The following is an 18,145-nucleotide window of genomic DNA, read 5'->3' on the forward strand; positions in this document are numbered from 1 at the left end:
GGAGAAGTTGTTTCTGAGAACAGCTGCAGTAAGCATTTCTGCAGCATGCTGGCCTGACCGACATGGAATTCTGTACAGCAACAGAGCAGGATCCCTATTGTAGTGGTCGGATGCAGCTAAGAGTGGCCTGTTGACTTGCTGCACTGTCTTTTGCGTGTATAGTCAGGGGCATCCTGTTTTATGCAAGAATAGAGAAAGGTGGAAACAGAAACACACATTTTTAATACGTCAGATTAAGCTTTGTAGTATCCTCCTGGAAAGGTCTCGCTTAAAAATGGTATAAGAAATTCTCTTTTTACACAAGATGTACAAAGAACCATATCACATTACAGAGGTTAAAGGGATACTTTCAGCTAATTTGGGCCAAAAATGAACTTTTGCTTAAAACAAAAAAGTTTTACAAAATCTATTATTACCAGATTTTTTTCACGTTAACATAAAAATTAAAACAAACATTTTGTTTTGTATTTAAACATTAATTTTCTTGGGGTGTTTGTGACTGAGCGCTTCCTTGTTGGGCTGAATTGACTTGAAACTAACTAGAAATGAAAGTGAAACTCTCTAGTTTATTTTAATTGACCAAGATGAGTAAGACAAATAAATAGAATTAATAGCAGAAAAGTAAATTGCATTTTACAAAACTTTCAGTTTTAATAATCTAACATATTAGTAGTAACCCAAGTAAATGAGGTTGTTTTTTTTTAAATAAATAAGTATTTTAACCTCACAGTGTCACTTTAGAGACCTGGAACCAATCTCGTCACTGAACAAATTATGGCACTCTTTACATTCTCTAGGAGTTGGCATTAGAGAGTGTTATGGCAGTTTTCATCTTTAAAGTGAAATCCATAAAAATTTAAAGTAAAAATGCACTACATACCTATTTTTTACAGTAGGTTCTTAGATTGAGGCTGTCATTCCAAAAAGTCAGATTTAAAACAGTAGTATGTCTTGTACTGAGTTTTATTTCCATTTCAATTTGTCTTTGCTGATCACAAAGGTCAGTAACACAGAGCTGTTATGCATTATTAAAAATTTAAGGCATTTTAGCTTCACTGTAGAGACTCTAAAACAAATGAAGGCTAATTTGTGGTGCCATTCTGTACTGGCAAATTTGGGGGCATTATTTCAAGTGATCTAACTTGAAAATACCCAACAGTTGATGTTGTACTAAAAATGTATTCACCTGACCCATTGCATTTGCAAAGTTTGATCATTTAGGGTAAAGCTCTGCACACATTGCTTCTACTGAATTCACTCACATGTGAAATCAGAATTTTGCCTTGGTAGGGTCCAAAATTTATTGTAATGTTCCTAAGAACAGATGTGGGATAATTCTGCAGCACTTTGCTTATAATGGACACCCGCTTTTGACAAATGCCATGATGTTTGGGAGTGTTACATTTTTTAGTATCTAAGAAAAAAAGATTTATAACAATTACAAATTTTTACAGGTAAAAGAAAAACAGTGTCAGAGGGCAGTTGGGTTAGGAACCAGAGTTACCCTCCTAATACAAAGATTTACCAGGTTGTTTTTCCTTTTATTAACTTTGTACATGGGACTCAAACCAAGACTATAATCTGTGGATCCTTAGGCAAGTACTGGCAGCCTTTAGATCCCGAATGGGGAAATTGGGCTGTATGTTACATTCCCATCCATGCCCTATTTCAAAGTGGAGGAACTGGCTGGGTGGTGAATTTCCTTCAGCTCAAATTTTGCTGCTGCATGGAAAGATGGGGTCAGCATGTGAGCTGTTGAGCCAGCTTGGGTTCAAAAGTTCAGGTCCCAAGAAGGTGGCTTGTGTAGCTTGTGCCTAAAGATGATTCAGACTAACAAGTTAGTATTATAACATTCCAAACTACTGTCGTGTGACTATATATGGGATCAGATTTATTAGGAAAATGATCTAACTACATTTATTTTGCAAGATACCACATCCAGAAAGAGTATTTGATGTAGTCTCTTATGTGAAAATAACTAGCCTCTTTCCTTTAGAGAATCGTAGATGATCTTGCTGTAGTTAAAGATCACACCAGAGTTACTGGAAAATGTTTCAGTAAGATAGGAGAACATTCATAGTCATGGTGAGAACACAGCTACACGCTGATAACAGCCAGCTTTTCCAGGAACCCTTAGCACTGGTGGCTCTGTCAGCCGTTTGTTCCAGGTATTGGGCGGTGGGTTTTGAGGACCTTGTTGCTTCTGTCTTTGGGAGGGGAAGGAATGGAAAAATGTGATTCAGGAGTTTTTAACAGAGGTACCATAGAGAGAAGAGGAAAAACGTTTGCATTCATTAGGTTATGATTTTAACAGGAGCATTGGCTCAGATAATGACTTGCTGGCTGAGTTCAACAGTTTTCTGTGCTTTTGCCAGCAGATGTTGCTGTGATTAATAGGACCAGCTCAGAGAGCTTGCATAGCATTTGTCAAGCATTCAGAAGAAAAGGAAAGCAAACAATTTTTCAAGGAAGAAAGTAACAGTTATCCCAGCAGCCTGCTTCCTTCTGGCATGGTGCTTCCCCACATGAAGCCTGAACCAAAGCCCTTTGAAATCAATGGAAAAACTTGGAAGCCCATTGATTTCAGTGGGCTTTAGACCAGGCCCATGGCCACGGAGCCAGCTGCAAGAGCAGTGCTGTTGCTTCTTAGCAGGCAGGAATGTGCATGTTAGCTCCCTCCTGCTAATATTCCTAATAGTGCCATGTCAAATTCCACGAAAGAATAGGCTAGCCATGCAGCACCCTGGCGGAGGGCATCTGAGTGTTGCTAGTGTGGCTCTTCAGTTATAGATTCAACTCCTACAGAGTCAGTTTTTAATTTTTTAAAAATTGAATTGATTTCCCCTCAATTCCTTTACCTTTGCCAGAGACTGAAGAGTGTATGAGGTTTAGAAGGAGCCTGAGACAGTGGTTTGGGTAACAAGTTGCTTACTTCCTCTCCCAGATCGTTATTGCAGATGTTAGATAAGACCTAGCCCTGGTCCCTGAGGTAAGCCACTAGCGATACCCTCTCCCAAACGGACATGTAACCATTTGTTTATGGCCAGTTAGCCATGCTGTTATCCAGGCTAGTAGCAATTCATTTTTCAAGTAACATTTTGTGAGACCGTTATTCCAGTTTTGTGCTGGTGTCAATCCTTCATTTCAACTAATTCTTCAAACTTCTTGTCTCTGTTTTTCTTGCTACAAGACACATTTTTGAAAAGAGAGTTCAGAATCTCATTCCTTTTGGGGTCATCATTAATTTTATCTCCATCTTCATATATTAATGGACCTGTTGTCTCCTGGGTCTTCTCCTTTTTACATCTGTAAAAGCCCTTCATATTCCCCTTAGCCCCTTTTGCTAGCAGGAGTTCATTTGCCTTTGCTGTCCTTATCTTCTCTCTGCAGACTGCAACTGACTCTCTGAATTTCATTGCCTCCCCCTTTGTCATTTCTAGTACAGGTTTTTTTTATTAACTACCGAGCTTTGAGCAGCCCTATTATGAAACCTTTGTCCAGCTCTTAACTCTTGGAATCGGCTTTTTTCAGAGGAACTGCAGTCTGTTGTGCCATAAACTGGAGTGTCCTTAAGATTTCCCCAGCTGCCTCTTAGATTGGTAAATATGAATGTTTCCTCTTTTTACACCATCCTCACTAAATGTTTGACTTTCCCAAAAATCTAATACCCTTTCTTCATAAACCCATTCTTTGATGTCCTGAAATCAAGGTGCTTTTGATCACGGGTCCCAAGCTTCCTTATTATTTTGTCACTTCCTCCATAGATCTAGATGGCTTCTCTTGCCTTCCCTCTGCATAGGAATATTTTAGATGTTTGACTGGCCGATAGAGAGTCAAATTCCCGTACAAATACACTGTCTTGCAGATGAGAAAACCTTGCGATTTGCTCCAAGCTTGTTTATTCTCCTTGTTCTGGTGGTTTGTATTAGATCCTACAGTGTCCCCACCACACCCTGCATTGTCAGTTAACTCCCTTGCAGTGTAAAAGTTTTTGATGTAAAACTCCACCCCCTCCTTCCCTTCTTCCTCTATAAATATAATACCCAGCTGTATGGACATTTCACTTACGAGAATCATCCTACTGGGGTTCCGTTATGCCCACTTCCTCATAACCTTCATAATTTATTTAGCTTTGGGTGGTTCCTGTTTGGTTCCCGTACTCCTGTTGCGTGCAGATGGGGAAAAAGCAGCTCTGGGGTAAAAGCCATTCTCCCATATAGATGCCTCTTTCCTCTCCAGGGCTGTTGTAATAGAACTCTGGTCTGCACAGCCTGAGGGAGCAGATTGACGTTGCCGAGTCTAGGAAATAGCTACTTAACTTTACCCAGCTTTTTTTCTGCCTTTAAGTCCTTTGGGGTTTACAGTGCTTAAAACAGTGTAAATTATTCCCCTTCCATGATTTTTCAGTCCCACAGAGGATGTCTGCTTGTGGGAAGAGGCAGGTGCTGTGTAGCCTAGGTGGGAAACACAAGACTTGCAGAAGTAGCTTCCTGCCAGACAGGGATATCATTTAAGTTTCTTCCTTGTAGATTCCAGCTGACCCACCTTCTAATAGCCACCTCCCCTCCAGGTCTTTTCCATTATGGACCCCACGTCCAAGAAGGGACAACGTGGCAGAGTGACAGTGGCTTAGCAGCCATGGGTCTGTCCTCCTTTTCTGTGCTTTTAAGGTGCTAAGGGGATGTAAAGTTAATAGGTCAATGGAAAAAAGAGCCTAAGGTTCTGTAACTGTGTCTTAATGCTTATTAACTCATTCAAGCTCAGTCACTAAGCAAATAACTCAAGATCGGTCATGAGAGTTCCTGTGTGTTTCTACAAATGCTGTTCCTGAGAGCTAAGTACATAAACAAGCATTTAAACAACTAGAGTATAACTTCTGAATTAGGGCTTTTTTTGGCATTTCAGTAGTATACTAAAAAGCACAGACATATTTTTATCTTCATTTTCCATTGTGGTTAAGTGGTTGTCATCCTGCTTGCTCACAACCATCTGCTTGAGGCTCATTTTCTCCTGTACAGCCCAGCTGATCAGCAAAAACAGTTTCTGTTTGTCTTGCTACATTTTATGTTTGGTTCATTATCATAGCTCTCAAGTGTTAAAAAAGAACTGAACTGTACCTGGAAGCCTGATGTGATGTTTTGACGTAATGTTAGAGTAACAGTAATTTGTGCCGTGAGTCCTGATGATTGTGTTTATTTAAAAATTACATTGAAACAAGGACTCTGAAACCAAATGATTTGTCTAAACAAACTGCACAGTGGTTGCATTCTGTGTCCACATGGGCACACCTGCACACAGCACTGTCTGTATGCCTATATAGTTCTCATTTCTATGGGGCCTTTCTGCATAGATCAGTGGTCTCCAACCTTTTTATGCCCAAGATCACTTTCTGAATTTAAGGGCAACCCAGGATCTACCTTCCCTGACACCCTGCCTCGCTGATCCGCCCCCTCCCCCGCCCTCCCGTCGCTTGCTCTCCCCCACACTCACTCACTTTCACTGGGCTGGGATCAAGAGGTAGAAAGAGATTGACAGAGCCAGAAGAGTACCCAGAAGTCACCTACTACAGGACAGGCCCAACAAAGAAAGTAACAGAACACCACTGGCCATCACCTTCAGCCCCCAACTAAAACCTCTCCAGCGCATCATCAGGGATCTAGAACCTATCCTGAGGGATGATCCCTCACTCTCACAGATCTTGGGAAACAGGCCAGTCCTTGCTTACAGACAGCCCCCAAACCTGAAGCAAATACTCACCAGCAACCACATTGGCTAAACCAGACAGTCTCTACGTAAAAAAATAAATGGACACAAATCAGACGTCAAGAATTATAACATCCAAAAACCAGTTGGAGAACACTTCAGTCTCCCTGGCCACTCAATTACAGACCTAAAAGTCGCAATACTACAACAAAAAACCTTCAAAAACAGACTCCAAAGAGAGACTGCTGAATTGGAATTAATTTGCAAACTGGACACCATCAAACTAGGCTTGAATAAAGACTGGGAGTGGATGGGCCATTACACAAAGTAAAACTATTTCCCCATGCTTATCTCTCCCCCTCCCCCAGTTCCTTACATCTCCTTGTCAGTTGCTGGAAATGGGCCATTTTCATTACCACTACAAACAGTTCTTTTTCTCTCCTGCTGATAATAGCTCACCTTAACTGATCACTCTCGTTAGAGTGTGTATGGTAACACCCATTGTTTCATGTTCTCTGTGTGTGTATATATATCTTCCTACTGTATTTTCCACTACATGCATCCGATGAAGTGGGGCTGTAGCCCACAAAAGCTTATGCTCAAATACATTTGTTAGTCTCTAAGGTGCCACAAGTACTCCTGTTGTTTTTACAGTGTGGGAGGGGGCTCTGGGCTGAGCCTGGGGCAGAGGATTGGGTTGCAGGGGGGATGAGGGGTGCAAGCTCTGGGAGGTAGTTTGTGTGCAGGAGGGGGGCTCTGGGCTGGGGCAGAGTCAGGGCCGGCTCCAGGCACCAGCATTCCAAGCTGGTGCTTGGGGCGGCATTCTGCAAGGGGCGGCAATCCCTGTTGTTTTGCTCCCAAGCAGCGCACCAAAATGCCGCCGGCACGCGCGTTTCCGCGGTGAGGGCAATTCGGCGGCAGCTTCTATGTTTAGCTGTCCGGGGGGGGGCTTCAGCTAAACATAGAAGCTGCTGCCAAATTGCCGCTGCCGCGGAAACACACCTGCCGCCATAAGGGCACACGGACTGCCCCCACCGCCAGCGGCGGCAATTCGGCGCACTGCTTGGGGCAGCGAAAACTGTAGAGCCGGCCCTGGGCAGAGTGTTGGGGTGCAGGAGGGGGTGTGGGTGCTGGCCCTGGGTTGGGGGCAGGGCTGGGGCAGTGGTTTGGAGTGCAGGAGGGGTATTGGGGTGCTGGCTCTGGAAGGGGGCTCAGGGCTGGGGCTTGGGATGCAGGAGGGGGATCAGGGCTGGGGCAGGGGCTTGGGGTGTAGGAAGGGGTTTGGGGTGCTGACTCTGGGAGGGGTTTCAGGGCTGGGCTTGGGATGCAGGAGGGGATATGGGATGCTGGCTCTGGGAGGAGACTGGAGACTGGGGCGCGGCCTCCTGCTGGACGGCACTTACTGCGGGTGGCTCCTGGTCGGTGGTGCAACAAGGCTAAGACAGGCTCCCTACTGGCCCGGCCTCACGCCGCTCCTGGAAGGGGACAATGCACCACTGTGTCCCCTCTCTGCTGGCACTGCCCGCTCAGCTCCCATTGGCACAGCTCCCCGTTCCTGGCCAATGGAAGTTGCGGGGGCAGTGCTTGCAGGCAGGAGCAGCACGCTGAGACCCCTGCCCTCCTTCATGGGGCCATGCTGGCCACTTCCAGGAGCAGTGTGGGGCCGTGGCAGGCAGGGAGCCTGCCTTAGCGGCAGCCCAGCAACATCACAAAAGATCACAATCGACTAGGAGAGTCCCCAGGATCGACCAGTTAATCGTGATCGACCGTTTGGTGACACTGGCGTAGAACATCATAAAGTGAACTATAGATAGAATTATTTATTCTTGTTATGTGACCTTTTAGAACAAGAAGTAAAAAGAATATGGGAGCTCATTGCACAGGAAGTCAATGGGGTTTAGTAAGAACATAGTAAGATTAAGGGGAAAAAAAGTCGGACATTCATATGGATAACAAGAATATTCTGAGTTAGAAAACTTATTGCTAACAAAAATCTTGGAAGGGATATTAAACATGCTTTCAGATTTAAGACAGCTGCTATTTGCAATCTCTAGCTATTAAAGATCAGGATGAGACCTAATGTAAGGGGCAGATTACCCCACATCTGCTGGTCTATACTATTATGTTGATCACTTTTACAAGACTAGGATTTATTTTTGTACAAAGTATGCCTTGTGAGGTATCATTTGAAAATTCATAATCTGCTGAACATTATTGTCCTGGTAAAATACGTGTATCAACATTGTATGTAAAGTTATAAGATTCTGCTGTGTAGCATTGTTATAACATGCTCCAACGTTAAGAAAAGCAGGCCCAAACCAGTTTTTCCAGAGACAAAGACACACTGACACCTGAGCCAGGTGTTAAAGAGCTATCACTTGCTTAAGCCGCCATTCTCCAATAACAGGAAGGTGTGAATAAGAAATTTACATTTAATCACAGGGACAGTTCAACCATCACATCCACAAGAGACTACTTGTTGCTTGCACCCCAGTGTGGGGTGGGGTAATCTCAAGGAGGGGGGAAGGGTATAAGAATGGAGGACACACACAACACAAATGACCTTTCTCCTCCTTCATCTCTGCTCATGACATCAACGACTCTCAAAGAACTAAACTAAGGGGAGGGATCCCAGGCTGAAAGGAGACCCAGCCTGTGAAATTTATTGCAGCATATGGTGAGATAAAGTCTTTGCTTTTAAGTTCACATAACTTGTTAAGTTAAGTATTAGCTCCATTTTACTCTTTTATTTTCGTTTGTAACCAATCCTGACTTGTATGCATGATCACTTGTAATCACTTAAAATCTATCTTTCTGTAGTTAATTAACTTATCTTAACCAGTGTGTTTGGACTAGTGTGGGGAACTCCATTTGGAATAACAAGGGTGGAGCATGTAGCATTTTCCTTTGATGAAATGAGGGACTTTCTATGAGCTTGCCCTGTCCAGCACACTAATGAACAAGACACACATTTCTGGGGGGACAAGGCTGGGTGTCTCCCCGTGTATAATTCATGAATGACTGATCAGAGTGCTCATGTATTTAGCTGGGAGCGAATTTGCAGGCCGAAGGCTGTGTGAGCAGGTGTAGGCTGCAACTGCACTACTGGACTGTGCTGGCTTAGTCTCTGTAGTATAGACCTATCCTTAGCAAGGTTGTGTGGTTTGGCCATATGAATTCATAATGCGGTGTGGTCCGTGTAGACAAGAGTGAGTTAGTTTTTGCTGGCGAGTGGAAGAGTGGCAAGGGAGAGTAGAACAGAGTCAATTTTTCTTTTTAATGGTTGGATGCAAAATATCATGAGCTTCTGTCAAAAAAAATACTGAAGCCATCCCTGGACCTAATGTGGTGATGGGGGCACTGTGCTGCAGAGATGGGGTGAGTGAGTTACTAGAGGGTACTTTCCTGTCTGAGTCAGTACTGACCCCAATGTACCAGTGTGTTGCTAGGGGAGATCAGATATTTTACACCCACAGATATGAAGATCCAATGAATTTCAGAACCTAGGCGAGAGTTTTCCTCACATGTGATCTCCCTGCCGTGCCCCAGGGCTGTCGTTTCCTGGGCTGTGGTGGCATCAGCAGCTTGAAGCTCCTGCTGCCTTCACGGGGCCCCAGAGGTTTCCCTGCCCCTCTGGCTACTTGGCTCACGCTAGCTCCTTTACCAGTACCATATCCTGGAGCAATCTGGGTTGCTCTTGGAGTTCTTCAATCCAAGCACTAAACCATGCTTAGACCTGTTTTGTTTGTGAAACGTGACAATATCTTAAGGGCCGCCCAGAGGATTCAGGGGGCCTCGGGCAAAGCGGGGGAGCGGACATAAAAAAGGCGCCACCCGCTGCGGCGCTTGTACTCACCGGGTGGTGCTCCGAATCTGTGGCGGCGGCGGGTCCTTCACTCGCTCCACGTCTTCGGCAGCGCTGAAGTGCCGCCGAAGACCCGGACCGCCACCGGGTGAGTAAAAATTAAAAAGGCGCCTCTAGCCAGGGAAGGGATTCTCGGCTAGCGCTCATGGGGCCCCTGCGGGGCCTGGGGCAAATTGCCCCACTTGCCCCCCGTCCCCAAGCAGCCCTGAATATCTTGCCCCAAGGTGTGGCAGTTCTGGTCTGTTCTCCACAATACAGATGTTGAAGGAAATGTATGAGAAATTGCAATCTGTGACGTGCACAGTGCTGTCTTTTTCTTTGTTTGTTAGAGGAACATTTCTGCCATTAACCCAATGTGTCACATGGACAAGCAGTGTGAATAGTGCATTTGTTCTTGTTCAGTGCTTTTGGGTTTCTTTCTACAAGGAACTGGATTGTGGTTTTGTTCTTGTGACAATGACCCCCTATAACACCATTCCAAATAATGTCATACTGTAATGAAATTATACATTGTAAGGAGCATGACCCAGTTGTTGATCACATTCTTGTAAAATATACTGTTCAGATTAGTCTCTCGGGTATATTTCACTCTGCCTCTGGTCTCATACATGTAAAATAAATGCAGTGTTTATCCTTGCAGCTTAGAAATTTCTGAAACATCAAGTAGTTACTGCAGTTCTGCTCCAAGATGCCAAAGTTGTTTTGTTTAAGTGAATGTATGGCCTGATTTTCAGAGGTTTTGAGCAGCCAGAGCTTCCACTGAAGTAAATGAGAGCTGTGCTGCTCAACAGCTCTGAAAACCAGGCCATTATGAGGAGACAAATGTAGTAATAGGCATGCAGCTACTGCAATTCTGCATTGCTTAGGCAACCTGGCAAAACATAAAGACACATTACTGTCCATTCTACTGCCATCTATGTTGTTCCACTAACGTTATTCATAGGTTCATTCATATATTCAAAGGCCAGAAGGGACCATTGTGATCATCTAGTCTCACCTCTTGTATAACACAGGCCAGAGAACTGCACCAAAATAATCACTAGAGCAGATCTTTTAGAAAAAATCATCCAGTCTTGTTTTAAAAATTGTCAGTGATGGAGAATCCACCACAACCTTGGGTAAATTGTTCCACTGGTTAAGTACTCTCACCATTAAAAATGTATTCCTTATTTCCAGTCTGAATGTGTCTAGCTTCAACTTCCAGCCATTGAATCATGTTAGAACTTTCTCTGGTAGATTGAAGAGCCCATTATTAAATATTTGTTCCCCATGTAGCTCCATATAGACGGCAATCAAGTCATCCCTTAATCTTCTCTTTGTTAAGATAAACAGATTGAGCTCTTTATAGTGACAGAATCAGGCATGTTCTGTAATCCTTTAATCATTCTCATGGCTCTTCTCTGAAGCGTCTCTACTTTATCAGTGTGCTACCCTATACAGACAGAGGAGTTTCAACTTTGGTTTTTGTCGCAATTAAGTCTGTGCTTCCCTGAGGTGATTTTGAAAACTACTCACATTCTGTTGTCCCTTAATGCAGTTTGGATGCTTAGGACCGTATACTTAATCTGCATATGCAGCTCCCATTGACTTTATCACCAGGGCCAGCTCCAGGCACCAGCTAAGGGAGCAGGTGCTTGGGGCGGCCAATGGAAAGGGGCGGCACGTCCGAGTCTTCAACGGCAATTCTGCGGCGAGTCCCCCTTGGAGCAAAGGACCCGCTGTTGAATTGCCGCCGAACAATGAAGCGCGGCTTTATCTCCCCCACCCACCCCCCCGCTTCGCTGCTTGGGGCGGCAAAAAAAATGGAGCTGGCCCTGTTTATCACCAGTACAGATGCCCACCTGGATTAAAGACAGTATACAATAACGCTTTCTCTGATGAAAGCATGTCCAGTGAACTTCATTGAAGGGCTGCTGTGCACTCTCTAGAGAGCTGGAGGCAGCCTGAAATGTTGAAGACCAAGGCAGCTTGTTCTAGGAGTGTCTCTCCTAAGTCACAGGGCCAGCTGTTCTGCCTCTGCAGAAAATGGAAGATGTTTGTGAGAATAGCAGACTAAATTTAGCGGCTCGGCAAACCATTGTTTTTTTTTAAAATCATTATCTTACCCAGATGGTGAATTGGATTGAGAAATGAGTGGGCAGCTTGGAACAGTGAACTAGCATAAACCAAAATTTATATAAAAACATATTAGCTTGATTAAAATTCTAGTAGCCTGATGTGCAGTAGGTCAGACTAAATGATCATGATGGTCCCTTCTGGCCTTAAAATCTGTAAGTCTAAATATGTTACCCTATCATTAAAGATAATCTGTGTCCGTATGAACCCTGAACCATTTCTTGCCTCCACATATCTCTGAATAGCCTCCTCTTCATTATTTCGTGGCTGTCTCCTCAGCTTCTCTTCTGAGTGCTGCATTGGTTACGTGCAAGTGTTGACTTTGGCTAGGAGCTGAGAAAGCTGGAAGATTGCACTGTTTACATCAAATGTAAAGGAGATACAGATCAGGGCATAGACTGAGAACGGCTGGCACTTCAGCCTGTGCTGTCTCATCAGCTCCCCAATGGCCTCATGTAGGGTATGTCTACACTGCAAGCAAAGATGTGATTGTGGCACAGGTAGGCATACCTCTCCTGGTGTTAATCCAGATAGCACAGGTAACAATAGGAGTCAAGACAGGGTGGCATGGGCTTCAGCACAGGCTGGCTGCCTGAGTACAAGCCAGCCAGGGACCCTGGGTACCTACTCGGTGGGGTTGCTAGCCTCCACTGACGTCCATGCCACCACCTTTATGACTATTAGTACCTGGGCTAGCTAGATATAAAGTTAGCTTGGGTATGCCTACCCATGATACAGTCATGTCTTCCCGTGTGGTATAGCCGTCCCCAGAGAAGTTGGAAAGTATGGTGGAGAAGATTGAACCTTGTGGGACTATACAGATAAGAGCTTTGAAAGTGGATGAGCAGTTGCTCATCATGGCCTTCTGGGTTCAGGTTCATATGTTTGTTCTATGTAGACCTAAATCTTTCTTTACGAGTAAATGAATGTAAAGCAGCTTGCAGGTGAAAATGACAAGAAACTCTCTTTCTATGCTGCAGGGAACTTCTGGACATGACCTGCCGTCTGGCCAACACACTGAAGAAATATGGAGTACAAAAAGGGGACAGAGTTGCAATCTATATGCCTGTGACTCCACTGGCTGTGGCCGCCATGTTGGCTTGTGCCAGAATTGGTGCTATTCATACAGTGGTCTTTGCTGGATTCAGTGCAGAATCTTTAGCTGGGAGGATCATTGATTGTAAGTAGTTTTTAAATGATGAATGAGCATATTAGGAAAGTGCTCTGCTCCTTGGAGGATTGATCCTTTGTTCCAGATTGCGGGGAGGGATAGCTCAGTGGTTTGAGCATTGGCCTGCTAAACCCAGGATTATGAGTTCAATCCTTGAAGAGGCCACTTAGGGATCTGGGGCAAAAATTGGTCCTGCTAGTGAAGGCAGGGGGCTGGACTTGATGACCTTTCAAGGTCCCTTCCAGTTCTAGGAGATTGGTATAGCTCCAATTATTACTTTTTTTTTTTTTGGTTACCTTTTTAGATTCAACATTCAGCTTTCAAAGAAAGGCACACCCAGAATATGTTTCGCTTATTCTCATCTTACTGGGAAGTTCAGTTCTCTCCTTAGCAGAAGCATCAGAGTACTATCACTGCGTTGACTGTCTATGTTCCTGATTGGCATGAATGGCTGTGGGTTTAATAAGCTTTTAAAATCACTGTAACATTCAATCAGTTTTAAATTGCTGTCAAATAATGTTTAAACCATAGGGAAAACTGAGACCTCTTGAGGGGAAGGGGGGGCTGATTATGTTCTCTTACAGTGAAGTGACAGTTTCCCAATGCAGTCTTGTGAAGTGCTAACTCTGCAGCATATAATTATTTATTTGTATTTTTAAAGTGCCTAACGGCCCTGTAGTCAAGCGCAGACTCACCCGGCGGCGCCTCCTGCTGGTTGTCTGAGGGAATTAGCTCATCCAGCCTCCAGAGCACCCTCTGCAGGCTGTTGTCCCACTGCCGCTGGCTGCCGTGTCCCTCTCAGGACCCCGGTGCCCCTTTAACTGGGTGCTGCCCCCTGGCAGTACCCCCACAGCTCTGGGTCTCCCCCTCTCGGGGAACCCCCACCCACTATCCCCACTTTGCCTCAGTCTTGGCTACTGCCCAGTCTCCATCTAGCCCCCGTTCACTGGGGCAGACTGCAGTATCAGCCACTCATCACAGGCAAAGGGGTTCGGACCTGCTGCCTCTGGCTACCCGTGGGCTGCCCCTGCAACCCCGTATCTAATAGGCCTTACCAGGCCTGCAGCCTGGGGCTTTCCTAGGCCCAGGGCCGGCACTTCCTCTAGGCGACCCTAGGCGGTCGCCTAGGGCGGCAGGATTTGGGGGGGTGGCATTTTGCCATCCTCATCAGAAATTCGGCGGTGGAGGGTCCTTCCGCTCCGGGTCTTCGGCGGCGGGTCCCGGAGCGAGTGAAGGACCTGCCGCCGAAGTCCCCCGAAGATGTGGAGCGGAAGGACCCTCGCCGCCGAATGATCAGAGGAGGAGCGCTGCCGCCTAGGGCGGCAAAAACCCTGGCGCCGCTCCTGCCTAGGCTGGAGCTCCCAGCTCCTCTGGCCCTTCTCCAGCCCTGCTCCAGTCTAGGGTCCTTACTTAGCACCTTGCAGCCAGGTCCTTCTCCCTCTACAGCCAGAGGGAGACTGACTGGGCTCCTGGCTCAGTGCCTCTTATAGGGGCCAGCTGGGCCTGACTGGGGCTTGGCCACAGCTGAGCCTCCCTTCCCTAATCAGCCCAGGCTTCTTGCCCCAGCCACAGCCCCCTCCTGGGCTGTTTTCCGCCCCAAAGGGCAAGAGCAGGGTGACCAGCCCGCTACAGGCCCCAATTAAAGATCAGGGCCCCATTGTGCTAATCATGGTTTAAACATATCGAGACAGTTGCTACCCCAAAGAGCTTATAATATAATTCGATAAACTAGTGATAGACAACACAGAAACAAAGTATCAGAAGGCAGAGGTTTAATGCATAGCATTAAGTGCTATGATTATTACAATACAGCTTTTAAAAAGTCATCTTTCTGCATGGCTAGCACGAGGAATTAAATCTCTGTGTATTTTGAATGGAAGGTAATCTAGGTGGGGCAAGTAAAGGTTTTGGCTTCTCTCCTATCTCTGGTAACTAGTGTAGGGGTTATGGATAAACATTCTTTTATTATACAGCTATATATCTGCTACATAAATAACATAGCATGAAATGTGTGTTGCAATTTGAAGTGCTATTTTGAGTTGGTACAGTTGTGATATGGCTCCCAGGCAAATCCAGAAATCCTGAAAACCCCACATGAGTTAACTGGGTGCTAGAAATCCACTGAGATCTCTAAAAACAACAACAACAAACAAAACAAAGGACACTGAATTTGCTTGGAATTAGGGTTTAATGGAAGAGTTGAAGGGGCTGTAATATCTACTCCATAGAAAAGGTATGAGAGTTGTGTGGAAGAAGATGGTGTTTACTCACTAAGAGACCTGATCCAATTCCCGTTAAAATCAATGAAAAGATTCATTGATTTTAGTAGGCTTCAGATCAGACCCTAATTCTCCTCCTCTGCCTTAGAGATTGCAAAGGCCATCCTGCCTTCAGTGTATCAGGATTACAAGGAGTGTTTGTCAGTGACGTTGGCAGTTAGCGTCTGATAGAATTTCTGAGTAGCCGCACTCAGGGGCGGCTCCAGACACCAGCACGCCAAGCGCGTGCCTGGGGCGACAAGCCACGGGGGGCGCTCTGTCGGTCGCCGTGAGGGCGGCAGGCAGGTTGCCTTCGGTGGCATGCCTGCGGAGGGTCCGCTGGTCCCACGGCTTTGGCGGACCTCCTGCAGGCACGCCACCAAATCCGCGGGACCGGGGACCTCCTGCAGGCAAGCCGCCGAAGGCAGCCTGCCTGCCGTGCTTGAGGCAGCAAAATACCTAGAGCCGCTCCTGGCCGCACCATTGTAATATGCTACTTAACATCCCTATGCGTGCCATAGGGTGACAGTAGTGAAAAAGAAACTGATAGGTCTGCAAAATCTCTCTCTTGTTAGCTGGCTGCAAAGCTGTCATTACCTACAACCAGGGAGTCAGGGGAGGACGAGCTGTAGAGCTGAAGAAGACTGTGGATGAAGCTGTAAAGAAATGTCCAAGTGTCAAGCATGTCTTCGTGGCTCAAAGAACAGACAGCACAGTCCACATGGGTAATCGTGACATTCCTCTTGAAGAAGTACGTTGACTTTGTTAAATATAGCCCTTTTATCTAGGTATTTCCTACAGGGTGTGATGGTTTATATCTCAGCAGGTCCCCATGCCAATTAACAAACACATTTTCAGGGAAAGTCAGAGGCAGGGCTAGAACCTGTATTATTAAAATGACTATGTAAGGGCCCCGCTGGCAGAGCTAAGGAGAAAGTACAATCAGCTTAATCTAGAACAGACACACTTGTAAATAACTCAGAGTATTCTATATTGGCCTTTGTTGCTATGTAGTCTCTGTTCATTGTCCTGACAAGGAATATCTATATGGTCTGTGTATTCTCATTTTATAAATGTGGCAGATTAAAAAAATTTGAAGCAACTATGTATTTTCTTTTCTCTCCTTTTAGTATTTTAAACCTCAATGTTTTTTATTTTGAACTGGTTGCTACAAATGCAGGCTGCTGGCTTCAGTCTGTCCTCTCTGACACATGTAACAAAGGCTATGTCTACGCAGGGATAAAAAAATCCATGGTTGGCCTGGATCAGCTGACTCAGGCTCCTGGGGCTTGACCTCTGGGGCTGAAAAATTGCTGTGTAGACATTCGGACTACGGCTTGAGGATCCCAGAGCTCAGGCTCCAGTCCGAACCTGAATGTCTACACAGCAATTTTTAGCCCTGCAGCCTGAGCCCTTTGTGCCCAAGTCAGCTGGCCCAAGTCAGCCGCAGCTATGCCATTGGGCTTTTATCCACTGTAGATGTGTACCCTCAATCCTCAGTCACCAATTTTGCATACTCCAAGGTAGGGATGTAAATACCATAAAAAGTTTACTGTTTAAACGATTAAGAAATATTTTGTTTAAACGGTTAACCGATTAAAGGGCCAGCAGGTGTGGCTGGGGCTGGAACCACTCTGGATGGGGCCGGTGAGTCTGGGGCCGCTCCAGGCAGGGCCGCTGGGGCCAGCCAGTCAGCTGGCCTGGGGGTTAACGGTTAAGGCAGGTTAACCGGTAAGACTAATGCTTACCGACTAACCAGTTTATATTTTACATCCCTACTCTAAGGCTCCCTCTGCTGCCCTAGCCTTAACCTCCTCCCCCAGATCAGAGTAATGGTTACGGCACCCTTCTCCTAATCTGGGCCCTAAGAGTGCTCTAAACAAAATGGTGTTACTTACAGTGTCTGCAGCTTCTGCTGCCTGAAGAAAGCCTTGCATTTACACACAGCAGGTGTCCTAGATGTCCTACAGGTACTGACTGTACTGGTTAATTGCCATGACCAGCACAATGTATTTCATTGAGGGAACCAGAGCAGACTACAGCAGATTCTCCCCAGTATGGGCAGGAACCTTAAATGTTGCAGCTGCATCAATTGAGAAGATAGCCCTTTGAATTCCATTCCACAGTGGACTGCAATGCCTGGTGCTTGGAAATTACCCCAAATCCTCTCTCCCTGCAAGAGTGCTAAGCATCAAGAAGTGCTTCAGGAATTCCAGAATATATTGATACTACTACAGCCGTAGCCATGCTGTGTTTGGACATGCCAGGATGGTTCCTTCAGTCTCTGTAGAACGTCATTTATCTCCCAAAACCGGACGTACTGTATGGAGCTGAAGGAATAAACAAGACACAGGAGAGGCCTTAATATATGGAAAGGACAGTGTAATTGTCCCATCTCTACTGAGAATGATTGTTTGGGAATATTTACAGTCTACATGGTCTGGTGGAGAAAGGAGTGACCATTAAAATGTATTTTGTACACCTGGGAACGTGCAGCTTGATGCAGAGTAGCTGTGTCAGTTTGCCAGAAGCAATAAACAAAGAACTTGGCACTTTTGTCACTGGAAATCACTACTTTGCAGCTAAAAAGCTACTCAGGAGTGAAAATACATGTTCTGGGCCAAGTATGTTCCAGTTAAATAGGAGGTACAGCTAATAATAAACACTAACCAGAACAAGCCTGCCTTGTTGGTCCATGAACCACGTATAAACTGGGACAGTGATGTCTCCCTGAGTCTGCAAATGACCTGAAACTATTGGTCTGAGAGATGTAAACCGACCAGACATCAGTTAATCCTGAAGCTTAGCAACATAATTATCAGTGTTATTAATTCTTTCCGTGTTGATCATTTTAGTAGAAACATCCTGCTACTATGTTTATCCCACAATCCCAAACTGCCTTCCATGCGATCCAAGGTATCGAAAGCCCTAACTATTCCTTTCTCTAGTAGTTGACAAAAAACTTCCAGCTTCTCTTTTTTGTGGTGTGTTGTATGTTTTTAATACAGAAATCTGAGACACATTGAAAATAGG

General features: G+C 45.4%; 1 protein-coding gene across 3 annotated transcripts in view; it reads left to right on the plus strand.

The window, feature by feature from the left end:
• The window catches only part of ACSS1 (acyl-CoA synthetase short chain family member 1), a 72,156-nt gene that overhangs the window by 22,616 nt on the left and 31,395 nt on the right, over positions 1 to 18,145 (plus strand). For all 3 annotated transcript variants that reach the window (XM_039529725.1, XM_039529726.1, XM_039529727.1), the window contains exons 3-4: positions 12,664 to 12,863; positions 15,688 to 15,863. In XM_039529725.1, coding sequence (XP_039385659.1) covers positions 12,664 to 12,863; positions 15,688 to 15,863 — 376 coding nt within the window. The remainder of the gene's footprint in view (positions 1 to 12,663; positions 12,864 to 15,687; positions 15,864 to 18,145) is intronic.

The sequence above is a fragment of the Mauremys reevesii genome, linkage group 3 (genome assembly GCF_016161935.1).
Source record: "Mauremys reevesii isolate NIE-2019 linkage group 3, ASM1616193v1, whole genome shotgun sequence".
Classification (NCBI taxonomy): Eukaryota; Metazoa; Chordata; order Testudines; family Geoemydidae; genus Mauremys; species Mauremys reevesii.